Below are 25,632 nucleotides of genomic sequence, written 5' to 3'. Positions count from 1 at the left end.
ATGATGTAAATTTGGTCCATGAGATGCGCAGATATGAATTGTAATGTAAAAATGACAAATGAAAGGTGGGTAGACATAAATGTAATGTAAAAATGCTCGATTCAGTTGTTTTCGTTTGGTGCGTTTTGTGGTGTCGCACAAAAATGCAAATAGTTTTTCCTTTGACGAGAACAATGATTTTATTTAATTTTTTTAAACCGACTTTGCCTCAATAGCCCATAAATGTGGTCAATTGTGACTTAGAACTGCACTTCGTTGTTAACCAAAGGAGATTTTTTTGGGTGCCTCGCATCTATCTCACCACAATGCGATAGAGGATCACTTTTGCATGTTACGCAGTTCATCAACGAACAGCGAGGCCTCGACAGGACCGACGTGTTCGCGCTCCGCCGTGAGGCAAAATATTGCTGTCGGCTTGCTCATTGGCACACGCTAACCTGTCACTGCCTGCCGTGTGTGTGGCGAGAAGAAAGTACTCCTCCCCTTCATAAATAAGCCTCCACCCTCGCCGGGTCACTTCACATTATCAGGAAGCGGCAAGGCCTTCGTTTCATGGACAACAGCCATGATTGGAACGTTTGTGTCGCTGCTCTTGGCTGTGAGTACAAACTTTGACGCGTTTAGACATTTATTTTTTTATAGTCGTTCGCCATCGCAGAAAACACGTCTGGAATTTTGGAACGCGAAATTCCGACCTCCTAAGCAAATTGGAAATGCGTAAGGCTACTTGAGCGTGTGAATGTGTTCATTTGACACTTGAAGGTGTTGATTCCTAACACATGCTGTAGGTGGTTGCCATGGCAATGCAGGTGTCGGTTGAAACAGCAAACATCACTTTGTTTTTCAAATGCTGGTCACATTTGGTAAAAAGGAGTAGATGGTGTAAGATGGCGTAGAAATGGCGTAAAATACAGGCACAGTGTTGGTTAAAATGTAGGAAAAATGTGTAAAATGTGTAAAAAGTAGCAGATGGCGTAAGGCGTTTGTGGAAATGCAGTAAGTGATGTCAAATAGAAGATGGTAGGACTGTGAAAATGTAGTGAATAGAGTAAAACGTTGGGCAACATCTGTTCGGTGGCGTTCAATTGTTTTAAATGGCGTAAAATGTGTAAAAGATTGTGTGAAATGGAGTCAAGTAAGTCAAATGCAAATGGCGGTCTAAATGTTGTAAATGTGTAATGGTCATCAAAATGCAGTAAGTGGTGTCAAATGTGGCTTCAAGATGATGTCAGCTGGTGTAAAATGTTGGTCAAAATGTAAAATGGTGTAAAATAAATGTGGGTAAAATGTTGAGGAAAATGTAAAATACATAAATAAATAATGTACGTACTAAATGATACGAGATGTTTGTAAAGTGCTGGTCACGATACATGAACCGTTTCATCAACACGTAAAAGCATCTTTCTAAAATGCAGAATTCCACAATATATTTTCCAAATGACACGCGTTAAATGGCTCATCCGAATCCGCATTCTCCATCCTGCTCGAAACATTATGTTCCTTTTCCAAGGTTTCTAAAACATAAAAATAGCCGTTTGGCTCCGGTCCTTCAGACTCTGACCTGACAAAACATATTTTGTAGGTCATGAAGATAAGCACATCATGGTGAAAAGTTATATCGAGCGCTCATGCTTGGCAGTATCGTAACCGATGGTAACATATCCAAATCGGATGCTAATCGAATGGTAGCTGACCGTATTTCAGCTATCTCAAACTTGGTTGCAGAAATGCTGTAAGGTTTAAACTTGCTTTCCCCTTGAAATATAATATCTCCCGGTCGATACCGACGCCGTTTCTTTCGGCCATTTTGCGAGCAAGCGTGGACAATGGTTTAACTTCTGTCGGTGCTCCATACTTGTTGCGGAAGTCCTACAAACGTCAAACTGCCAAACGCATCGATCGCGCTTGTGTTCGCAATATCACGTTCACTTCCTCCCTCGCCATTGCGTAGCGTCCCAGTATTGGTAGCAGCAGTTATCAAAAGGTTCTGGGTGCCCACAAACGGCGTCAAACATTTTGATCCTCCGTTGTTCTGCTCAAAAACGACAGGACTTTGTGTGTGATGCAGTAGTTTCTCGACGCCGGTTGGCCGTCGAGACGCAGCGTTATGCAAACACAAAATGATGGCTCAAGTTGAAATTTTCCAACGCTGGCGAATCGGCGGAGAAGCAAATCTTTCGTGTCACCCGGAACAAATTTGCGCCTATGGGTGTTTTTGCGTTGACCTCGCTGTATAATGAAATCATGTTACGTGAAAAGTTCAATTCACATCTGCCGTGAACGCACCATTAAAGTAGCGTTCGAGTTAAGATCGGGGTAGGCTTGGGATAAGGAAGGTTAGGGTGTGGCTAGGGTTAGGGTTCGGGCTCTACAATTAGTTTAGGGTGAGGTTAAGGTTGGTGTTGGGGTCAAGAGCCAGGTTTTGAGTTAGCGTTAGGTTAGGGTTATGATTTGGGATAGTTTTGGGTTCGCATTTAGATAACATCGGATTCGGGTTTCCCAGAACAGTTTAGTGGTACACTTAAAAGACTCTCGAGATACTTCAGGGTTAGGTTAGATCCTCTCGGAGTTGTTTAGATGTCGTGTTAGGGCTACAATTTTGACTTTGATCCTGCTGGCTAATGCTAACCTGTCTCTTGTGTCGCCACACGGGTGAAGACGTGTGATCCCTCTGGGAAAGTTTCTGTACATTCTTCACGGGCTGCGCGTGCTGACTTGATTTTGGCAGCGAAAGCGTACGCGGCCACGCCCGCTTGTGTGCATTCGCGTCACCGTTGCTCAGTGGCGCGCATGAGTTCAGCCTGCGGGCGTGGCGCTTGGCCAGTGAGCTGGCAGACAGGCAGACTGGTCGCCGGGGTGCGGCGGACGCTCCTCTCTGGGTTCGTCTTGTCTCTTGACCGGATGCAGAAGAAGTGACATAATCACTGTGGGCTAGGGTGTTGGGATCTTAGTGGTAGTATCGATGTTAGGGTGTTAGATTCTGGGTGTTTGGGTCTCAGGGTTAAGGCAAGGATTAGGGTGCTAAGGATTGGCTGTGTAGATGTTCGGGATAAGCTGTTAGGATGGGAAAATGGTAGGGTTAGGGTCTTCAGGTTTTCGGGCGTTGGGGTTAGGATGAAAGGGCCTTAGGATGTTAAGGTTTTAAGATATGCTTAGTATGGTAGGACTCGGATGTCAGGGTTTGAAGACATTATGGTTAGGATGCTAGTCTAGGATGTTAGGGTGTCAGGACATCAGTATGGTAGGGTGTTAGGGTTAGAAAGTTGGGATGTTAGGAGTAAGGGTTTAGGTTCAGGGTGATAGAAAGTTTGGGTTTGGGTTAGGATGGTAGGACTCGGATGTTAATGTTGGGTTTGGAATTTCGAATGTTAGGGTGTTGGGTTAGGCTGTTTAGGTGTTAGGGTGCTGGATCTTAGGGTTAGGGTGTTAAGGTGTAAAGGTTTTAGGAGGTTAAGAAGTTTGAGTGTTAGCATGTTCAGGTTCGTATGTTCGGGTGGAAGAGTTTTAGGCTATTAGGAAGTCGGGGTGTAAAATCATGATGCAACGTGATCAACATTAACAACACGGCGTTTTTTTATTTTTTATTTTACTGTGCGACATGAATATCATTTGAATGCAGTACAACAATAATAAAAATGAAGGCTTGACGGGAGCAGGGTTGGGCGCGCCGTGCGTGTGCAGACAGCTTGACTTTTTTTGTTCACCACGGCCTCAACTTTCCGTTGGACGCCCGACAGGTTTGTCCGCATTCAGCCGCCGACGAGCACCTGCGAACGTCAGTCAGCTTTAGTCAGCGCCTCGGGCTCGCAACGACAGTGGGAAGGAGAGCAAAGCGTTCTACGCAAAAAAACCTCAAGCGCCTTGTAAGGCACAGGGGACACAAGGCCGCAAGAATGCTCAGCGTTTTTTTTTGGGGATGAAGTACACGTATCCGCCAATACCGGATCCTAAAAAAACATGTAGAAATGCAGCTGTCGAACGTGAAAAAGGCAGCGACAATAATAAGCAGCACTATGCGACGTGACTATACATGCGTGCATAAATGCTTTGCGTGAGCACAAAAAAAGAGTGCGAGACTCGTCAACAGAATGATATTAGGCGAGTACACTGTACATGCAACCAGTTGGGAGTGGAAAACAAAATACAGCAAGACACTATATTACTATACACGCGTCTGCCATGCAAATGGACTCTACATGCATGCGTATGCAAATACTATACATGCAAGCAGTTGCTGCACTTGCGAACGTGAACAAAAGTCAGCAAAAACAGCAGCACGATACGAAGCGACGACACGCACTTTCATAAATACGACAGTTCAAAAATGTCTTCATGTGAATGATTCTATTCAGCTCCAGACCGCTGCCACGGCGCACGGTGATGATGTGCTGTCCAGACAAAAAAGGCACTGGGTCCCGCCGCCGAAACCTCTCAAGGAAAACACGAACTACGCCAATGAAGAATATGTGGCCAAAGTGAGTACGGTCGGGTACGGTACAGTGCCAGGCCTCGGGAGGCATTTGCTTTGGCTCCCCCGTGTGGTCAAATTGCACGAAGATGGAAAAGTCTAAATATATATATATATATATATATATATATATATATGAGTCTGTTTCTGAACTGTGCATTTCAGATCCACTCGGACTTCGATGATGGCAAGGGTAACCTGGCGTACTCCCTGGAGGGCGTGGGTGCCAACCAGTACCCCTTCCACCTGTTTGTGGTGGACTCCAAAATGGGATACATTAAGCTGACCAAAATGCTCGACAGGGAGGAGATCAGCGTGTACAATGTGAGTTAACAAGGGCCAATCAGGATCCTCATTTGAAAGGCCAATCAGTGTCCTCGCTTTGAAGGGCCAATCAGTGGCCTCGTTTTAAGGGCTGGAGTCGGAGCCGTCAAATGCCAACGACCCTATCCACACCAAGCTTGAAACCCTAAACCTCACCCTAATTTGAAACCGTCATCCAGATTTGAAAACCCTAATTTGAACCCAAATTCCCCCCAACCCCCATCCCTACTATTAACCCTTTACTTTTTGCGCCCTTCCCCCGTTTTTCCCCCATCTTCCCCCAAAATTACCCTAAATTTAACCCACCTCCCTCTCTTCCTAACCCTAACCCCCACCGCTTTCCCCATTCCTAACCCTAACCTTTTTTTTCTCCTTACTTTTATTTTTCTTTCCCATAATTTCCTGAGCTCCACAATTATTTGTTTTTTTCCCTCCCTCCTGCATTTGCCCCCCCCCCCCCAACCCCTTTTTTTATTCTGGCAAATTTAAAAAACAATCTTTTTAAACCTTTTTGGAAATTATATTATAGACACACAAAAATACAATTGTCGACATATATAAAAAAGTCCAAAACCCCCGTTCACATCGCAGTACCGATGTCGGCTAAGTCGTTTCCGTGCTTTCAGCTGTCGGGCGTGGCGACCTTCGTGGACGGCCGGCAGGCGGAGAAAAACATCGACATCCGCTTCCGGGTGGTGGACGAGAACGACAACTCTCCCATCTTTGACGTGATCCCGGCCGGCTCGGTGTACGAGCGCAGCGCCGTAGGTCAGCGGACGGGTCGCCGGCGGGTGTGTGTGTGTGGGGGGGGGCGTCCTGTTCTGACCTGTCGATCGCTACCGCAGGGACGTCTGTCATGAAGATCGCGGCGACGGACGCCGACGAGCCCGGAAATCCCAACTCGCAGATCGCGTACAGCCTGGTCGCTCAAGAACCGGGGGACGACATGTTCTACGTGGAGAGCGACGGCACCGTCTACGTCAAAAGGATCAACTTGGACAGAGAGGTACAGCGCCGAGATGGCTTGAAACCCTACTTTCAAACCCTAACCCTTGTTTGAAATGCTCAACCGGACTCGGAAACTTAACCCTGACTTGAAACGCTAATTGAAACACCAACCGTTTAACGCCTAACCCTAACCCAAAGTCTAACCCTTGTTCAAATTCTAAATCTAAACTTGAAATGTTAACATAGTCTTGAAACCCTACCCTCTTTTGAAACCCTCATCCAGGCTTGAAAAGCTTACCCTGGCTTGAAACACTAATTGTAAACCCCTACCCTGGCTTGAATCCTAATTTGATACACTTCGCCTTATTCCAAACCCTAACCGTGACTTTAAACCTTAATCGATTTGGAAACCTTACCCTCATTTGAAACTCTAAACCAGGCTTGAAACCCCATTACTGGCTTGAAACCCCACTTTGAAACCCTGACCCTTGTAAAAACCCTAACCTTTAAATTAAAACACTAATGCTGTCTACCCCCGAATTCGAATCAATCCCGCAAGGTACGGGTTCGGGCAAATTAGGTTTTTCCAACGATGCCATTTGACCTTTCAGAAATCAGAGCAGTACACGCTTACGGTAAAAGGTCAGGACCTCAACGGCGCGCCGGGCGGGAACAGCGCCACCGCCACCGCGGTCGTGAAACTACACGATGTCAACGACAACCTCCCCACCCTGGAACACAGCACGGTACGTATGGACACCATAGAACACTGACTTGATTTGATCACGTCGCGTTAGAAATGACCAAGTCCCGTCTTATTAAAGAATGCCCTGTGTCACTTAGTCACAACCCGTGGCAGGAAATAATGCGCCGTGTTACATTTAATCATGACCCGTGCAATTAAAACATGCCTTGTGTCATTTAACCACATCCCATAATTGAATCATGCCCTATCGTTATTATCGTCACCCTGCAGTACGCGGGCAGCATTGTGGAGAACACGCAGGGCGTGGAGGTCTTGCGGATCAAAGCTGAAGACTTGGACCTGAAGGACACGGAAAACTGGCAAAGTGTCTTTAAGATCGTCAAGGGCAACGAGGCGGAGTACTTCAGCATGATCACCGACTCAAAGACCAACGAGGGCGTCCTCATGCTCAATAAGGTACGTAGTGTCGAGTAAGGTTTTGAGCGAGTAAGTGCTGAACAAGCTTGGAACATTCCAGACAGATACACAAGTCCTGGTTGTGTCTTTCAGCAGCGTAAGGCGTCCACAGCCAGTCAAACCTGAAGCATGAACGCCCCCTGATGATGATTAGCTGGAACTGTACTTGATTGTAATTGTCACTATCCATAGCCGAGGAAACCCTGATTCAGACTCGAAACCCTACTCCGGTTTGAAACCCTATTTTGAAACCCTACACTCAGGCTTGAATCCCAAATTTGGAACTTTGACTTGAAAACTCAACCCTTGCTTGAATGTGAAACTCTAACCCAGGCCTGAAGCTCTGATTTGAAAGCCAAAACCTGGTTGGAATCCTAATTTTAACCCCAACCCTGGCCTAAAGCCCTAAATCGAAACCCCAAACCTCGATTTGAAGGACAGAAACCCTAACCCTGGCTTTAACGCTCATTTGTAACCTGAACCGTATCACGATTATTTGAAGAACCAGTAGATGAAAGCACATTTACCCTTTTACAGGCTGTGGATTATGAGGATGTGAAGAACCTGGACCTGGGAATCGCCGTGCTGAACATAGCTCCACCTTTTGACCCATCCGCTGCATCCACAGCAAACATAGGTTTTGGTGGCGGAGGAGGAGGAGGTGGAGCTGGAGGTGGAGGAGGAGGAGGTGGAGGAGGAAGCAGCACGAGTTGGTTCGAAGGTTTCAGCAGCGGCATGACGAGTACTTCTGGAGGAGTCAGTTGGAAAGGCACCACTTACAAAACCTATCCCATCAAAATCAACGTCAAGAACCAGCGTGAGGGTCCGTATTTTGACCCCAAAGTCAAAGTGATCACTATGTCGGAGGGAGGCAGCTCCACCTTCGACAAGAACAACATCATCACTCGGTACGCCGCGCTGGACGGCGACACCGGGAAACCGGCCGAGAACGTCAGGTGAGCCTCTACACCTGTGGCTCATCGCCTCATTTAATTGCTTCAAAAATATGATTTATAGTATCGTCTAAAGAGAAGTCACTGACGGTATAGTTTGTACACTCGCCTGACTTTGGTGCAGGCATCGTGGGTTGAGTGAAAGTGTGACTGTGAATGTACTTCACCTGTTGGCATAGTTTCCGGATCGCCGTGACCCTGAACAGGATGAGCTGTTGAGAAAATGGATTGATGGATAGATCAAATTGGTTTTGATGAGATTAAGGGACCTATCTCAGCGGTGGAGACCTCGGCGCGACTCAGGAAACCAAAATATTGCTTGAACTCTCGCCAGGGCAACCTCTCACTGACACCAATTTGCCCAGACGTCGCTGCAACGCTGCGGAGACGTCGGGCGATGTCTTGTGGAGACCAATTGGCCCGGAAGTCGCCGCGACGTCTCCGCGACACGTCGCCGCAAAGTAGCGGAGGCGTCTCTCCAATGTCTTCTCAGTCTCCTTGGTATCCAATTTGTCTCGGAGATGTCACAGAGACTTCACAAAGATGTCTTCCCAGTTGCGGACAGAATTAATCTCCACGAAGTTTCAGAGAGATGCTGGAGACAGGAGAGAGAAAGTCTCCAAAAGTTCTCAGAAAACAATTTAACGTTTGAAATTACCGCGACTCTCTGGCAACGCGGCTCGACACCAGGAGATGTCGCGAAGACGTCTCGGCAACCAGCGACGACTCGAGTCCCCATTAGGTCGGCAACTACTCTCCAGGCTAGTGAGATAGGGCCTTTGGGTTGATCAAATTTGATTCGATTTGATTAGAATAAGACGGATACAGTTAGGTTACATTATAGATCAAATTAGATCGGATAGCCAGGCGGACAGCCCGACAGACCGATGTCGTGCATAAACACAGCACAAGCACAGACAGACAGTTATAGGTAGCGATCTGATCTTAACTGAACACAGAGAATTTTTATACACACACCAAACTTTTTTCTAGGAAACTGCTACCATTCTTGGAACTGCGTATACAATCAAAACAACAATGAGCGGCTATTCCCTGAAAAGGAACCTCATTGTATACAAATTTACAAAACCGAGGTCAAAATGACCTCTCTCTCTCTGAGTTCACAAGTGAATGCTACCATACTGGCCGACCGACAGACTGACATCCATTCGTCCATCCATCCATTTTCTGAGCCGCTTCTCCTCACTAGGGTCGCGGGCGTGCCGGAGCCTATCCCAGCTGTCATCGGGCAGGAGGCGGGCGGGGTACACCCCGAACTGGTTGCCAGCCAATCGCAGGGCACATACAAACAAACAACCATTCGCACTCACATTCACACCTACGGGCAATTTAGAGTCTCCAATTCATGCATGCAGTATGAAATTTTTCCATCACAACCACTATTACTGGAGCTTAGTCGGGGAACTTGTCTGCTTCATCTTCTTGTTCGTAATTACACTGAAGACCTGAGTGCTGCCCAACCCAACAAGGTGTGTACTTACACTGAAGCCACACAACTCTAAATTCAGACATGCCTGTAAACTCTAATGACGCCATAAAAATCTGCAGCTTTGCGGGGGTACGATGATGAACGTAGTAGGGGAAGACTTTACAAAATACAGTATGTGCCTTGGCTCGGTAAAGGTTGGGAAAGACTGGCCTACACATTGTCACTGAGGTTTTCGCACAGACCGGAATCAGTCTGAGTGTGCGCACTGCGTTGCAGGTACGCTAAAGGTTTGGATCCTGACAACTGGCTCACCATCGACCCGAAGACCGCCGATATCAGACTGAACAAGATGCCCGACCGAGAGTCCACTTTGTTGGTGAATGGGACCTACTACGCGAAAGTACTCTGCATTTCTGAAGGTACACAACCACAAGCCGCTCCTGAGGGTCAGTGTAGTTCGAAAGGGAAACTCGTCTTGTAAACAGGATGATAAACCTATTTTTATTCATGCTTCTACAGGTATGTGTCTTTATCTGGTGTTAGCATAGCATCCTTAGCTTAAAAAGACACTGACTCTTACTGGTCTATTTCCCACAAACAGATGCACCATCGAGCACCGCCACCGGGACCGTGGCCATCCAGGTGGAAGACTTCAACGACCACTGTCCCACCCTGACCAGCGCCCTCCAGACTCTGTGCATTCCCGACGACGCCGTCATCGTCAACGCTGTCGACGAAGATGACTTCCCCAATGGTGCTCCGTTCACCTTTGAAATCATCCCAGAGGGGACGAAGGGAAAATGGCAGGTGGAGCATCTCAATGGTGAGGAGACAAAGTCTGCTTGGGATCTCAGAGGACTTTAATCTTCAGGCCAAACCTCATGGATGAATGTGTGTGGGCAGATACTGCAGCCATCCTGAGAGCTCAGCACTCCTTATGGCCTGGTCTCCACGAGGTGGAATTATTGGTGAAGGACGAGCAGGGGGAGGCGTGCCCGGAGCCGCAGAAGTTGACGGTCCAGGTGTGCACTTGCGAGGACGGAGTGAGTTGCGGAATCCGAGGCGGAAGAGGTCAGCCCAACAAGAGCTCCGCGTTAGGACCCGCGGGCATCGGACTGCTGCTACTGGGTCTGCTGCTGCTACTACGTAAGTGAACCGTCCTGGTTTGGTTAGTTCAACCAAAACTGGTTTCTGACCAAAAAACGTAGACAAAACGAGCTTTTTGTGAAAAGAAACGACAAGAGGAACGGTGCCTTCCACTTCACCAGTAACATGCAATCATTCTACCAGTAAAGCCCGAGTCGTTGTACTAGTGTGGAGAAATACAGTAGTGGAAGGCAGTCATGGAGAAAAAGACAGTCGTTCTACTAGTGCACTGAATTATCTTGATATTGAGGACAAAGAACATACTAGTAAATGGACCGTTCAGTGCACTAGTAGCTCAAATGTCTTTCCATACCAACCAGTTAGTTTGGTGAACTCTGGATAAACAAAATCCGTTCTTGTTCCCCCAGTCTTCCTTCTCCTGTTGCTCTTCTGCCAATGCGGTGCAGCTGCAGGCCTACCAGGAAGCTTTACCGAGCTGCCTTTTGACACCAAATCGCACCTCATTAATTATCGCACCGAGGGCCAAGGAGAGAACGCGGTGCGTACCGGAACATGTTTTGATCTTTACTTGTGGAAGAAATGCTCTGACAAGGTTTGAACTGTCGCAGGTGGTGCCGCTCATGACCATACCGACGCAAGTGGACACTGTGGACGTCTCGAAAAATGGCGCTGGGGTTTTCACCTCCATGGATACGATGAACATGACCGGCTTTCAGGAGGACTTTTCGGGTATCAAAAGAGATACCACGATAGGAATGAGGAATAATCGAAGGTTTTACTCGCAGTTCCAAAGAGAGTCAGGAGCGGCTTACGACAACATGGGTCTGCCACAACATATCCTCGCACAGTACTACGCTCAGGTGGGGACTTATCCTGGTCAGAGTTGGCAAAAGTACTCACACTGTACTTTAGTCAAAGTACAGATACTTATGTAGCTTGGAGGGTAAAGACTCTCATAGAAGTTGAAGCACTGATTTAACTCCTTAAGTAAAACAATACTCACTGAAATAGGAAATATGAACAAAGTATTGTATTTGTTACTTCCCACCATTGCTCTCAATGTTTGTGATACATAGGGATCTAAACACACCTTGTCTCTCAACAGAAGATGAGCAGCGGAGGAGAGGACCTGGCAGTGAAGGACGCGCTCTTGGTGTACGACAATGAGGGCCAAGGCTCCTTGGCCGGCTCAGTGGGCTGCTGCAGCCTCCTGGAAAATGACAACGACCTGCAGTTCCTCGACAACCTCGGCCCCAAGTTCAAGACCCTGGCGGAGGTGTGCGGTGGCAAGAAGATCCAGTCAGACGTCCCCCCGCCGCCCATAAAGGTCGTGATTGAACCGAGGCCTGAACTGCCCATGCCCAAGCTGCCACCAGTTGTCCCCAAAGTTGACCAGACTGTGACTCAGGTGGTAAAGGAAAATACGACTACGCGGAAACAAGGGAGGACCACAGTGATCGAAGGGGTGGAAAACCCAAGCCAAATGTTCCTGCTCCAGCAGCAGCAGCCAGTATACTACACTGCCGCCGCCCCTATGTTGCAGCCCATGCAGTACGTGGTCCAGCCACAAGTCCAGAACACCATGCTCCTGGCTGAGGCCCCAGCTACAAACCTCCAGGGCATGATGATGACGGCTCCGCAAGGCATGCTAGTGCAAGGACAAACGGTGGTGTCCAGCAGACAAGGCCAGGCCCCTGGTGTGGTGCTGGTTTCAGGTACTCAAGGATCACCTACACAAGGCATGATAGTCCAAGGACAGACGATGCTATCCGGAGGACAAGCCCAGGGCCCTGGCCTGGTGTTGGTTACTGGTAACCGGGGGTCATCTACACAAGGCACGCTAGTCCAAGGAAAGGTGGTTTCCAGGAAACAAGCCCAGGGTCCTGGCCTGATGCTGGTGACTGGCACGCAAGCAGGAATGTTACCAAGTGTGACACTTCAGGGAAAATCCTCAGTAGCCAGCGGACAAGTCCAAGTCCCCCAGAGTGGTACTGACAACCTGATCAACGCTGGGACCCTCTCAAGGTCCCAGACCATAATAGAGAGCAACGTCCCTGCGGGGAAAGTGCTGAGGACGAGCCAAACTTCCATCAAACAAGGCGGCATCCGACTCCCAGACCTCGGCTTGCCCCAGATGAGCAACATCCCTGCAGTTCAGAGCACAGCAATGACGTCCTCCAGCACCGGTGTGAGCAGAGTCCCGACATACCGCAAGGTGGTGGTACAAGAAGAGAAGCTCACTGAACTCTGACACGGGGCAAATGACTCTTGAAAGCAACTTCCGTCAAGGCACTTCCTCGAGTATTTTGTTACCGTTTCGGTTTTATGGGTGGTGGATGTTCTGCAGCGGCCTTGCTTCGGAGCGAAGTTACATGTAGCTGCACGTTCATGCTATGTGACTCCTATCTGACATACACGTTACGCTGGTTCTTGAGCAGCCTCAGTAGAATGTGGAGACCCTAGCGGACCCTCCATGGAGATCCCACAGTTGGTTTGACCAGAAATGGACACCACAGAGCTCCTTTTTCCAGTATGTTCTTCTGGGGTTCCCCCCAAAGTCAGCTAAGTGCTCAAGTATCTCCTTGATGGATATGTTGACTTTGCCTTCATGTATCTGTGAGGAACCAACAAATAAGACTCTTCGCTAGCACTCATAACCAACCTAATCAACTGTCTATGCTTTTGGTTTTGCCAACTTTATTTTTGTGGACTTTCTGGACAAAAGTGTTGCAACACCTGACCGTTACATCGACAGGAAGTCTGCTGCTTTGCTGGGGAGACTTAAAGGAGACATATTACGCATTTTCTTTCCAAATGTAACAGTTCCCATCTGTCTTAATAACACAACTGCGACGTGCCTTTGCCAAAATACCCCCAAAATCAAGCATTACAGGTCACTTACCACCCTATTTTTTGTCCTGCTGAACTTAGCCTGTTTTGAGGGGGCGGCCCTGAATCATGCATGTGAGCCACTGCTCGCCCCAGTACGGATTTTGTTACCATCCATCCATTTTCCGTACCGCTTGTCCTCACAAGGGTCGCGGGCGTGCTGCAGCCTACCCCGGCTTTCTTCGGGCGAGAGGCGGGGTACACCCTGAACTTGTTGCCAGCCAATCGCAGGGCACATAGAAACAACCATGACAACTAAACTCGAAAAAAAGAACACCACCCCCACAAAGAAAAAATATTTTCCCCGGTGGAGGCAGCACTTGGGTTCTTCTAAGAGGCTTATGCAGAGGAGACATCGCCAAGCACAAATACAAAGTCCACGTGGGGTATTTTGTATTCAGGGTTTGGTCTGTCTAGAATCTGAAGACTGTAAATATTCTGCTGACCGGTGAGCAAACTTGGCAATGGATGTACAGTATACATGGATGTAAGGATACTTGCGGATGTGTATTGGGGTAGGCACCAGGGTAGGATCATTGTATGTTTTTCATAGGTCAGGAGACGGTTTTGATTGATTTTTTATTTTATTTTGGTAACAGCAGTTCTTCGTTTTGAATGATTTGAAGATGTTTTCTATGGCTAAATAAAAAGACGAGGCGGCGCGATTCCAACGTGTTGCTGGTTCTTGGGGCTCGTTAAACACGGGCAACTCGTTTGACTCGTCTGTGATGAGCGCAATTGCAGTTTACCGCTTTCACACGGCACTTGTTTTGTTTTTTGGGGGCGTGTTCATACATGGAAAATAAAATACATTTGAAAAATTCAAAGATTTTTAAAGATGAAATAAAAGAACCAAGTTTAAAAAAAAAAAACTGAAATATGGAAAAAAAATAAAAATTAAAGAAATAAAACCGAATAGTAATGTTGAAAAAATTGAATAAAAACTCAAAAGATGAAATACAAATGTTTGAAATAACTATATATATATATATACACGTTGTGGTTTCTGTTTCATTTCCACTGTGAGAAATGTTTAAAGTCTTGAATAGAATTCGAAGATGTCAGCAAGCGGCTAGTGGTCTATTTTCTATTTATTAAGAAAAAAAATGATCAAACTGTTGCCAGAATAAGTTTTCCTGTTCAATGCATTATCTCCTTGTATTTAAAAAAAAAAAAAATATATATATATATATATATATATATAAATATATATACATTACGAAAACAGGAACATGTAGAAAATTATTAAATGCAGCAGCAGCAACTTGCCTCACATGCTAACATGCTAATATGCTAACAAGAATTAGTTGAGTTTAAAATGAAGTCACCCCTGAGGTTGTAAAAACTGTTGTTGTTTTTTTTACACTTTACAGATATATTAAAACATGATCATAAATACATGAAATGACATAGAATAAAATAAATTTAAACAATATAAAATGAAATAAAATATGAGTAAAATAAATGAATACATATATAGTATATAGATAAAAACAATGAAACAAATGAAAAAGCAATACTAAATAAAATGTCCAAAAAGACAAAATAAAAAATGCATGTTAAGTCGGGGTGGTCCATTTTGATGGCGCACCGGACACTTCATTAGGTACACCACCACACGAGATCCTGTACAAGGGCACTATCCAGAAATTATGATAAGAAAATCAAATACAAATTTGACAATGATTTTGAAGCTGAACTACTGCCTTTGAAGGTAAAAGAGGAGTTTGAAAAAAAAGGAGGACGAGGAAGCGGTTCTCGTTCCAAGTGGTAAAGTCGAGTTGAAGAAGAACACAAAGACTAAGAAGAATCCCAAGCAGTCCAAGGTCGTCAAAAACTTGACTTCAAACTTCGTCAACATTTCAACTTCAAGCAACTTTGAAAAACATGTGGCCAATTTTAGGACCATTTTCAAAAGCTGATAACAGTAACATTAATAACAACCAATGCATTTCAGTATGAAGAAGTTATCTCGATGTGAGGCTGGTTTTAAAGCTGCAAATATGTATTTTACAGTACAGTTTGACACCATTTGGGTTCTTTTTCAAATACAAAGTGCACCCATTCGTGATACTGTCCATCGAGCCGATTCCTTGGCGATTCGCTTATCAATTCTCATTGGGTGAGGGAATGAAATAATACAAATGATTTATGATGTCATTATCATTACAATGCAAAAGATGTTTCTGAATAGTGCTGAGCAATATAGACAAAGGTGTTATATCCCGATTTAGGTCCTTTATATCGATAGCGATACATATTTTGCCTTGAAAACGGCATCAAAGTATTGATTACCTGATCTTTTGTCTATTTATTTCGAGAAGACTTGGATTATGCGTGGGTAGATCGGTCATGCCTGGAGAGTGAGGCACAAGGGTGATGTCATAGAAATGTCGATAACCTCGCAGATAATGTTGATGAGTGTAGTGCTTTATGACCCCTTGTAATAACGCTTTTATAAGCCTCTCGCTAATGTATTAGCCTCAGGTCAGATACCTGTTGCTTTATTTTTATTTTATTTTATTTTTTTTTTTTTTTTACATTTCATTTAAAATGGCTCAGGGCTCAGAGGTGAACCCAGTGGGGGGGGTGAGGGGGGGCGTTCCCAAGCCGGACACATAGTCCCTCTAACAACCATCCATCCGTTTTCTATACCACTTTTCCTCATGTCCAATAAAATCACAAAGAACTTACTACCCCCAAAAATGTTTTGTAGGTGTTGAAGCCATTTTGGTAGGTTGTCTCAAACGATAACAACCAGAATTCTGGTGGTTTAGGAGAGACCAGAGTCCGGTTAAAAGCTGCTGTCAGAAGGTTCCCTTGCCAACAAGCAGCAAAAAGTGACGTCGGTGCAGAAAGTGTAGCATTAGAAGCATGTCTTCTGCTTTGAACCACCAACCGATTTAAACCACTTTTCACGTCTCCGTGCAATGCAGGGTTCATACCAAAGAGGGCGCTATACTTACACCAATGGGCACGGGCACAATAGTGTCTGACTGATGAGTCATCAGGATTTGTGCTACTGCAGTTTGTGTTGGTGTACTGCAACACGTTGGCAGCTGCTTCTAATATTTGGAGCGTCTTATTTAGCCACCAGAAGAAACTATTATAAACTAGCATGATGATCAATTTAAATTATGTTATGTTTCACTGCAGCCTGCACACAGTAGAGTGTATCGCTGCTTTGCGTACACAATCTATAACTGCATGCTGCACACGATGTCGTGTATATCTGCTTAGTGTACTCAATGCTGTGCATCACTGCATGCTGCGCAATGTTATGTTTCATCTCTTGCTGCACACAATGCTATGTTTCAGTGTTACCTGTACACAGGGATTTTTTTCATGCATGCTGCACACAGCTTTGTGTTTCTCTGCATGCTGCACACAGTGATTCTTTTATGCATGCTGCACACAGTGTTGTGTTTCAGCGCATGCTGCACACAATCTTTTTTTCGCGCATGCCACGTACAATGTGTTACTGCACTCTGTGCACAATGTTGTTTGTTTGCATGCTGCAAACAACGTTGTGTATCACTGCATGCTACACACTACGTTGTGTATCACTGCATGCTACACACTACGTTGTGTATCACTGCTTGGGTGCACACAACGTTGTGTTTCACTGCATGATGCACAGAATGCAGGTCACTGCCTATTTGGTTTGCAATGTTTGTTAGTAGATGGTGTACCTAATAAAGAGTCCCTCAGGTAGTTCTTTCAGTCTTGTACGTGGTCATCCTCCCACTCTGAAGCTAATCTGGAGCTAATCAGCATCCTGATGACATAATGGCAGGAAGTCAGCGTGATTGTGCGTCCACTTTGGGTTTTTGCTCACCCACACAGCAGCTTGGGTACCTTGGAATAGTTTATGTGGTATCGCTTTGTTTTTTTTGTTTGTTTTTTTTTTTACCAAATCTCGATCGAATTCCTTGCAAATGTATTTGTCATATATTTAAAAAAAAAAAGAGAGAGAGATATTTGGATAGAATCCAGGACAGGGTGGGTGGGCAACCTCAGGGGTATGGCCCACAATGATATTTGACGTTTTGACTCCATCTTACATTCTCTTTGGATAAAGCTATGTGATTGTCCGCATGGTCACACCTGTCCGCTGCAAGCTAAGTGTAATATCTGTAAAATAATACTACGTTGTTGTTGTTCTTTTCCTTTCGGCTTAACCCGTTAGGGGTCGCCACGTTGTGCTGCTCCTTCTGGTGTGTGTGATTAGGCCACCTGGGGGCAGTATAATACAGACATACGGATATACGTACATGATGGTCACGTGTTCACAACGTCTCAGTAAGCTGCAGTAATATTCGTCATTCCTTGCAGAGGATAAAGAATATACAGCATGCCTGTGAGCATTGTTAGATTATCTATCTCCAGTAAAAGTGTTGTTCAATCTTTTGTGTTCAAATATTTTATTTATTTATTTATTTATTTTTTAAAGGGTTATAACACCGATGCTATTCGTTAGCCGATCAATGGCAATTTACATTGTTTGTTAGCATTAAGCTCTCCTGCCGAATTTAATTTAAGGCAAAGGTACACGGTTGTTTTAGATAAACAATGTGTAATTCCTTCTCAGGGCATCGAATCCATGGCAACTGGATTGTTCTGGTTGTCTGAGAAGACGTTTCGCCTCGCATCTGAGCAGGCTTCATCAGTTTACTGGGAGTTAACACAGACTGGCCTCCCGTTGTTTTATGTTTATTTGACCGCAAACTTCAACTGAAAGTGGCAACAAACAGCTCGAAGACTCTTTTTGGAAGAATTATTCGCTATCTGACAAACTGCTGCTTGTTCAACAACAACAAGGATTAGATTTTAATCCTTAGACTGTATTTGTAGGATACTTTTAAACATGAAATTCAATAAAATGTCTGTTTTGAAGAATTCATTTGATGTCATGTCGGGGAAGGGAGTGTGTGTGTGTGTGTGTGTGTGTGTGTGTGTGTGTGCGCGCGCAGTGGGTGGGTGATGGTGGTGAATCACGACAGATTCGAGCCTTACTTGAACGCACCACCTCCTCCTCCGTGGGGTGCGTGACGTGTGGTCCGGTAGACTTGCCGCCAGCTCGATACCAGCTCGATGCCAGTTTGCCGCTCGGCCATGGCGAGAGCTCAGCTGCCGTGGAGATTCTTGGTCTTCTTCTTCTTCTTCTTCTTCCGGAAGCCTCTTTACACACAGGTTAGTCAAGTGTGTGTGTGTGTGTGTGTGTGTGTGTGTGTGTGTGTGTGCGCGCGTGGCGTGTGTGTGTATATTTGTGTGTGTGTATGCGTGTGATCGCGCAGACGCGTAAGTCTCTGAGGGGCTTCTCGTCTCCGTTGCTATGGCAACCACTTTCACGATGAAGCATGGATCCATCCAGCTTGTCATGCGGTGAGGCGTTCAGTGACTCTGCAAAAGGTGGGTTCACGTGTACTTCCAGTCCACAGACCTACAGCGTACAGACTCACATGGACTCATATATAGACGTTGGTAGACGTACAGTGCACAGATTCATGTTGATTCACATTGACTCAGTAAGCCACATAGACTTGCATAGACTCAGATAGACTAAGTCACATAAACTTACATGGACGCACAAACACTCACATGGGCTTACACAGACTAAGTCACATCGACTCACCAAGTCACATAGACTCCAGTAGACTTGCATAAACGGACAAATCCACATTGATGGTTTTACATCGACTCACGTGGACCACTCCGCTCGTCATGCGGTGAGGTGCTCACTGACTTCAAAAAGTTGTTTTTAGTGTGTGCCTGAATGCAGCACCGTAGATTTGCAGCGCGCGCGATGAAGGTGACTGGAGGTGAAGAGGTCCCTGGTGGTCTTACTTGGGGAAGTGAAACTCTGCCGGAAAACACCCAAACCTTGACAAGAGAGATCCGATTCCAGGATGTGAACCGTCTGAGGACCACCTAACTCACATGGTCATACACTAGACTCAAAGTACATCGACGCCCACTGACTAATTTAGATTTCCAGTATGTAGACTTACATCGCCTCGGTAAGTTATTGCCGCACAGACTCAACGTACACTCACGTGGATTTTCGTGCATATCAAAATCCATTAAGTGAAAATCTGCAAGTAATGATGCCCACTTCGACATAGTTTTTTGCCACCAATATGCCACAAGATGGCAGCAAACACCACTTTTGTCTCGATGAAACTCCTCAACTCACATCAGAACAGTTCCTCGGTACCAAGATGCCACAAAATAGCAGCAAAGCACTACTTTTGCTCACATGAAACGCCGCAACTCACGCCAACATCGTTCCTCGGCACCAACATGCTGCAATATAGCGGCACTGCGCTCCTCTTTTCTAAATGAAGTTCCTCGACTCACTTCAACGTAGTTCCTCGGCAACAAGATGGTGTCAAACCACTACCTTTGTCGAATTGAAGCCCCTCAACTCACGTCAACATAATTCCGTTGCTTTGAAATGTCACGAGACGATTGCAAAGCAATGCTTTTGTCCAGATGAAACGCATCAAAATCACTTTAACATATTTATTTGACACCAGGATTCCACAAGAAGGCAGCAAATCACTACTTTTTTTCTAAAGGGAACTCCTCAACCCACTTTAACATAGCTCCTCTCCGCCAAGATGCTACAGGATGGCGGCTAAGCACTACATTTGTCCAAATGAAACTCCTTAACTGACTTCGACATCGTTCCTTGGCAACAAGATGCTGTCAAACCTCTACCTTTGTCTATATGAAGCCCCTCAACTCATGTCAACATAATTCCTTTGCTCTAAGATGCCACAAGATGGCGGCAAAGTACTGTTTTTGTCAAAATGAAACTCCTCAATTCAGTTTTGGACACCAGGATGCCACTAGACAGCAGGAAAGCAGTAGTTTTGGCCAAATGAAACTCCTTAACTCACTTCAACATCGGTCCTTGGTGGCAAGATCCCACAAGATGGCGCCAAAGTAATAATTTTATTGCGTGGGCCAGAGCATTATTATCTTTAAAGCAAATAACAGAAGATCTATTCTTAAAAAGATTATTTAACTGGAATATTTGCACTACTATTTTTCCCATAAATGACATCACTTCCTGAAGCCCCACCCCCAAATAACCCCGCCACCCTTCCTCCTCCGTGTTTCCATTGGGAGCCCATTAAGCGCTGCGCTTTATCGTCATCCATAATGCATGAACGTTCAAACGCGCTGCTCGTCTTCATCACCTCCAACATTTCAAATGGACACTTCATTAGGGACAGCGTTCACGCCGACAGAGGCCGACTCATTGTATCCGACAAATACACCGTAAAAACCCTCAAATGCCGTCGAACAAATGCACTCCATTTATACAAGCACCGGCTATATAATAATCAATATGCGATTTGTGGCGGTCGCACGAAGGCAGCTGAATGCGCACTGAAGGCCACAAGCATCGATCGCGGTCTTCCGTGGCCACGCGAGGAAAAAACAGCCAACGTGCGCCAGGTTAATATAGCGCGTACGGTGCGCGGGATAGGGTTTTAAATTGGGGTTTCAAGCCAGAGATAGGGTTTCAACTTAGGGTTTAAAGACAGAGTTGGAGGTTCAAATTAGGCTGTCAAATCTGGGTTAGGGTTTCAAATGTGGGTTTCAAGTCAGGGTTAAGGTTTCCAACAAGGGCTAAGGTTTCAAATTGGGGTTTCAAGCCAGAGCTAGGGTTTGTAAGTAAGGTTTTAAGACAGGGTTTGAGATGGGTTTCAAATTAGGGTTTTAAATGAGAGGTTCAAGTCAGGGCCAAAGCTTTAAATGAGAGTTTCAAGCCTTGTTTGGAGTTTCATAGTAGAGTTTTAACCCTTGATTAAAGTTTCAAACAAGAGGGGAGTGTCAAGCCAGAGTTAGAGTTTCAAGTAAGTGTCAGGGTTTTCAAATTGGGTTTTCGAATCAGCGTGAGGGAATCAAATGGGAGTTTTGAAACTGTTTTGAGCATCAAAGTAGGGTTTTAAGCCTTGAGGAAGGTGTGTGTGTGTGTGTGTGTGTGTGTGTGTGTGCGCGCAGGCGCGCTTGACGTCGGCGCACCTGAAGTGTTTGCTGCTGTGCTGGCTGGCGGTGCTGGCGGGCAGCTGGGTGGTCTACGCGGAGTACTCGTCCCGCTCCGAGCTGTGCCGGGGACGCCGGTGCACCGCGGACACGGTGAAGCAAACAAAAAGACATTGGCGAGATTTGTTCACGCGGGCCTCTTTAGCCAGCGTCTTTGTTGCCGTTGTTTTCAGTGCGCCAAATACAGACGGGGCCTGGTGGACGGCTCGGCCTGCGGCAGCTTGTGCGACGAAAACACTTTGGAGCTCAACAAGTGTCTCAGCACGCACGCCGCCAAGCAGGTTCGCTTACTCTTCTTCTTCTTGCTGTCAGACACACAAAGCATATTCGGGTTATTTGCATCTGGAATCAAATATTCATACAAAGTCAAGGACTTTGAAAAACAAGAATGGGAAATAGAACTTTGTAAGTTTGTCTGGAATCAGCAGTTATTGAACTTTCATTTTCTTTCTGTTCTGTTTGTGTTTTCCAGGTGTACTCGGGCATGTGGGGCGACCTGGAGGGCGTGGTCAGGTGTCAGATGGACGAGGTCCCCGCTTACGACGTGGGGAGCCAGATGGGGGGCAGGAAGGAGGCCGCCGCCCTCTTCGACACCCCCTCCAAGGGGACCTCCATGGAAAAGTTCCGGGAGATGATCCTCGACCACCTCAAGGTAGGCAACGGCAGATTTAAACAACCCCCAACTTTCGGAGGCCCAGTGTGGCTTTGGACGGCAGAAACCATTGACCAAATAGTTCATCACCGGGGAGTGGTGGGGGTTCAGTTCTTGACCAGAAAACTTGCTTTGAGGACGTCCAGGAACCCAGGAGATTTTCTTCAGTTTTTCTTTCTTCATCAAAATCAACTTTGGCTAGGCAGACCAGAAGGGGCGTCTGATACTACCTCAGAAATCCAAATTTGGCGGGTCAAGTCGGATCTACAACGGCAAAGAGGACTGACTATCAGTGCTCACGTTCTCCCCAATAAATCTTGTGTGCCAGCGGAGATAAATCCTGATCATGAGTACAAATCATTTTGGGAAAAAACAGTCATGGCAAAAAAAAAAAAGGCAGGAAATTCTGTTTTCAGGATGAGTGGCTGTGAAGAGAAAACGTGTGCGCCATCAAATGTTCTGCTTTTGCGCTTCAAATTTAAACGGAGGGGCCATTATGCCCAGGTTAAAAAAAAAAGCGTGGAGCCCTGCAGACCCTGGGAAAAAGTCGAGCAAGTCTTTGGAGCTAGTACCGGAAAACCCCTTTCACGCTGCCCAGGGTCTTGGTGAAAGGTATCAATGCAGAACCGGAAGTTGAAGTCAGCCCTTAAATGGGTCAGGATTTTGTCGGGCGTAGGTTTCTGACGAAGTGGTGGGTGTGTTCCTCACAGACCAAAGTGGGCGAGGAGCAGGCCAACCTTGGCGAGCTGACACTCCGTGCACTGGCGGCGGCCGATGCCAACAAGGACGGTCACATTTCTCTGGCGGAGGCTCGGTCTGCGTGGGCGCTGCTGCAGCTCGACGACTTCCTGCTGGCGTTGGCCCTGCAGGAACACGGGCACATGCCCAAGATTCTCGGCTTCTGCGGGGACCTCTACGTGACGGAGAAGGTACCCAACGCCCCGCTCTATGGCCTTAGGGCTCCGGCACGGGTGCCAGCCTGGGTGCGCCGTACCGCCGACCACTGGTTCACCCCCACCTGGCCCCACCGAGCCAAGATCTCCATCGGGCTCCTGGAGCTGGTAGAAGATCTGTTCCACGGAGCCTTTGGCAGCTTCCTCATGTGCGATCTGAGCGCCGCCCGCTTCGGGTACACCGGGCGCCACGATTTGAAGGTGGCGGACGCCGGGCACATCGTCCCCGAGGCAACCTTTCGGGAGGCCATCAGGGAGCAGAGTTGCGAAAAGGACACCGACTGCGTCTACGGCGTGGACTGCTTCACTTCCTGCGATCTCACCAAGCGCCGCTGCACCCCAGAGGTGGCCGAGCCCAACCTGGCCAAGGCCTGCCGGGCTCTGGAGGACTACGTCCTGTCGGGGGCGCCTTCGGACATCCGCGAGGAGCTGGAAGAGCAGCTGTACGCCTGCATGGCGCTGCGGGGATCGGCAGAGCGGGCCGAGATCCAACACTCGCTGGTCCTCAACAATCTCAAGACCTTGTTGTGGAAGAAGATCTCACACAACAAAGACTCCTAACCAAAAGATCTTTGGGTCCTCAGCAGGTGGACTCCGGTGTGGATACGAGAGTCTTACATTGACCTTCGCAGCTTTTGGGGTAGTTAAGGTAGTTTTAACTTGACCTACGCAGCTTTTGAGGTAATTTTGGTAGACTTGCCTTAACCTTCGCAGCTTTTGGGGTAGCTACCGTAGTTTCATTTTGACAAAATAAGATTTTGGGCATTTATTTACATGAATCCTATTTTAACCAGCACCATTTTGGAGGGATTTACAATAATCTCATTTTAACTTTTCAGTAGTTTGATGCCAACAAGTTCAACTTTGAAGTCGAGATTGAGCACTCGCTGGTCCTCAACAACCTCAAAAACTGCGATAGAAGGAGATCTCACCCCACAAAGACTCCCAATCGAAGAATCTTAGGAAATGGATCCAGATGCGTTTTTTTGATGCGCAACTTTTGGGGGACTTAAGGTAGTTTCGGTTCAATAGACGCAACTTTTGTGGGCTTTACAATAGCCTCACCTTAGCCTACGCAGCTTTTGGGGAAGTTAAGGCAGTCGTATTTGAATGACACATTGTGGGCATTTACTGTATTTGCTGTCATTATTATTATTAATTTAACTAGCACAACTTTCGGAGGATTTACGGCCTTCTCATTTTAACGAGCCTCACTTTGAGGGATTCGGGGTAGTCTTAATTTCACCAAAGCAACTTTTTGGAGATTTACAGTAGTCTTATTTTGAACTTCACAACTTTTGGGGTATTTTTGGTATTCTCATTTTTAACCAGTGCCACTTTTTGCAGGATTTAAGGTAGTCTCAGTGTAACCAGGGCAATTTGAGGGGGATTTTAGGCAGTGTTTCTTTAACAGGACAACTTTTGGGGGATTAGTTTTATTTCATCGACGCAGCTTTTTGGGGGATTTACTGTTGTCTCATTTTTAACCAAGGACTGTTGGGGAATTTCTCAATGGGATCCAACATTTTATGTGAATGAATAAAAGAAAGAGTAAGTAGTCTGACTCATGTTGCATGAACATGGGATAAAAGCACGAGAGAATCCGAAATACAGTCAAGGTTACCGTGGATTTAAGGTTTGTCCTGAAGTTGTAACCCAAAGGGGGAAGGAATAGGACACATTTATGTCAGTAGTTTATTTCACACGCAGCTTTTATGATACATTTCACACATCTTGCTTATGATTTACAGTGTTTAATTGTCATTTAAGCATGAAACTAATCAGTAAAATGAAACTATTTATACATTTATAACTGTATTGCACGCATCAAAAAGCTTTTTGCCCACCAAGGTCTTAATGAGAGGTACCGCCACGGAATAGGGTGTTGAAAAAATTGGGTCCACAAAAATTGCTTCCGAGTGTCAGAAAACTGTCTATCAGAGCCAGCTGTATTACAGGTGTGTGTAAAAGGTACAGTATATATACAGAGTATATATGTGTCAAAGTTTTGTGACATTTTTGTTGAGTGAGATTTTTCTAACGGAACATAGTCACAGACTTGGCTCAATAAAGGTTTTTGTGTCTACACAGCCCTTTCAGCGCCACACCTTGAGATAATTAAATGCGTGAAAATCAGGTTACAATAGCAGAGTCAGCTCAAATGACATTGTTAACTGTCTTTCCAATGACACAATCTTTTCACACATCCAAATTGCGGTAGATGCCGTCAGGGGTGGTTTCTGGTATGGGCCGTATGGGCGGTCGCCCACCGCCATTGACGATCGGCCAGGTTTGCGCAATCGACGTGGGACATAGCGCATACACTTGGAACTGCTGTTTGGAATACAAACCCAAAGATCGTGGTCTTTTATTTTCCTTGCCGTCCACACACATAGAATGCGCTGACGACTTTGACCCTCCTAGCTTAGCGTTGCCGTAGGCACGCAAATTAAAAGGGGTGTGGTTAAAGCAGGCCTGGCAAACTCAAATTCACAGTGGGCCAAAATTAATAATTGGGGCAAAGTCACGTACCAAACTCAATATTTATTGAAAATTGACTGTGTCTCTCCACATATGTTATGTTAAATCTTAACATACGAAAACAAACTTAACTGAATCTGGAATAAGCAAACTTGAAAATGTATAAACACGTGAGAAATGAAAT

At 46.1% G+C, this 25,632-nt stretch overlaps 2 protein-coding genes across 2 annotated transcripts; both read left to right on the top strand.

Annotated features, from left to right (window-relative positions):
* Positions 1 to 23: 23 nt before the first annotated feature.
* On the top strand, positions 24 to 13,966 carry dsg2.1 (desmoglein 2, tandem duplicate 1). The gene is made up of 14 exons (XM_061683011.1): positions 24 to 598; positions 4,353 to 4,475; positions 4,634 to 4,792; positions 5,419 to 5,560; positions 5,638 to 5,798; positions 6,352 to 6,486; positions 6,717 to 6,902; positions 7,440 to 7,858; positions 9,582 to 9,724; positions 9,907 to 10,128; positions 10,209 to 10,451; positions 10,820 to 10,950; positions 11,021 to 11,272; positions 11,518 to 13,966. The coding sequence occupies exons 1-14, from the start codon at positions 566 to 568 to the stop codon at positions 12,661 to 12,663; spliced, it is 3,495 nt and encodes a 1,164-aa protein (XP_061538995.1). The 5' UTR covers positions 24 to 565; the 3' UTR covers positions 12,664 to 13,966.
* Positions 13,967 to 18,395: 4,429 nt separating this feature from the next.
* On the top strand, positions 18,396 to 23,528 carry LOC133406471 (divergent protein kinase domain 1A-like). Its single transcript, XM_061684121.1, has 5 exons — positions 18,396 to 18,494; positions 21,321 to 21,455; positions 21,536 to 21,643; positions 21,835 to 22,014; positions 22,725 to 23,528. Exons 1-5 carry the CDS (start codon positions 18,396 to 18,398, stop codon positions 23,526 to 23,528), a joined length of 1,326 nt encoding a protein of 441 aa, XP_061540105.1.
* Positions 23,529 to 25,632: the final 2,104 nt, after the last annotated feature.

Source organism: Phycodurus eques, chromosome 8 (assembly GCF_024500275.1).
Source record: "Phycodurus eques isolate BA_2022a chromosome 8, UOR_Pequ_1.1, whole genome shotgun sequence".
In the NCBI taxonomy this organism is placed as follows: Eukaryota; Metazoa; Chordata; class Actinopteri; order Syngnathiformes; family Syngnathidae; genus Phycodurus; species Phycodurus eques.
The sequence above is the reverse complement of the archived record's forward strand: the minus strand, read 5'-3'. Positions and strand labels throughout refer to the sequence as shown.

Bases quoted from the DNA above. Each gene is read 5' to 3' on its own strand.
- dsg2.1 (XM_061683011.1), top strand. From the start codon at position 566: ATGATTGGAACGTTTGTGTCGCTGCTCTTGGCT. The intron at 4,793-5,418 runs GTGAGTTAACAA...CCGTGCTTTCAG, and splicing joins AGGAGATCAGCGTGTACAAT to CTGTCGGGCGTGGCGACCTT. The intron at 10,129-10,208 runs GTGAGGAGACAA...GTGTGTGGGCAG, and splicing joins GCAGGTGGAGCATCTCAATG to ATACTGCAGCCATCCTGAGA.
- LOC133406471 (XM_061684121.1), top strand. From the start codon at position 18,396: ATGCCAGTTTGCCGCTCGGCCATGGCGAGAGCTCAGCTGCCGTGGAGA. The intron at 21,644-21,834 runs GTTCGCTTACTC...TGTGTTTTCCAG, and splicing joins GCACGCACGCCGCCAAGCAG to GTGTACTCGGGCATGTGGGG. The intron at 22,015-22,724 runs GTAGGCAACGGC...TGTTCCTCACAG, and splicing joins TGATCCTCGACCACCTCAAG to ACCAAAGTGGGCGAGGAGCA.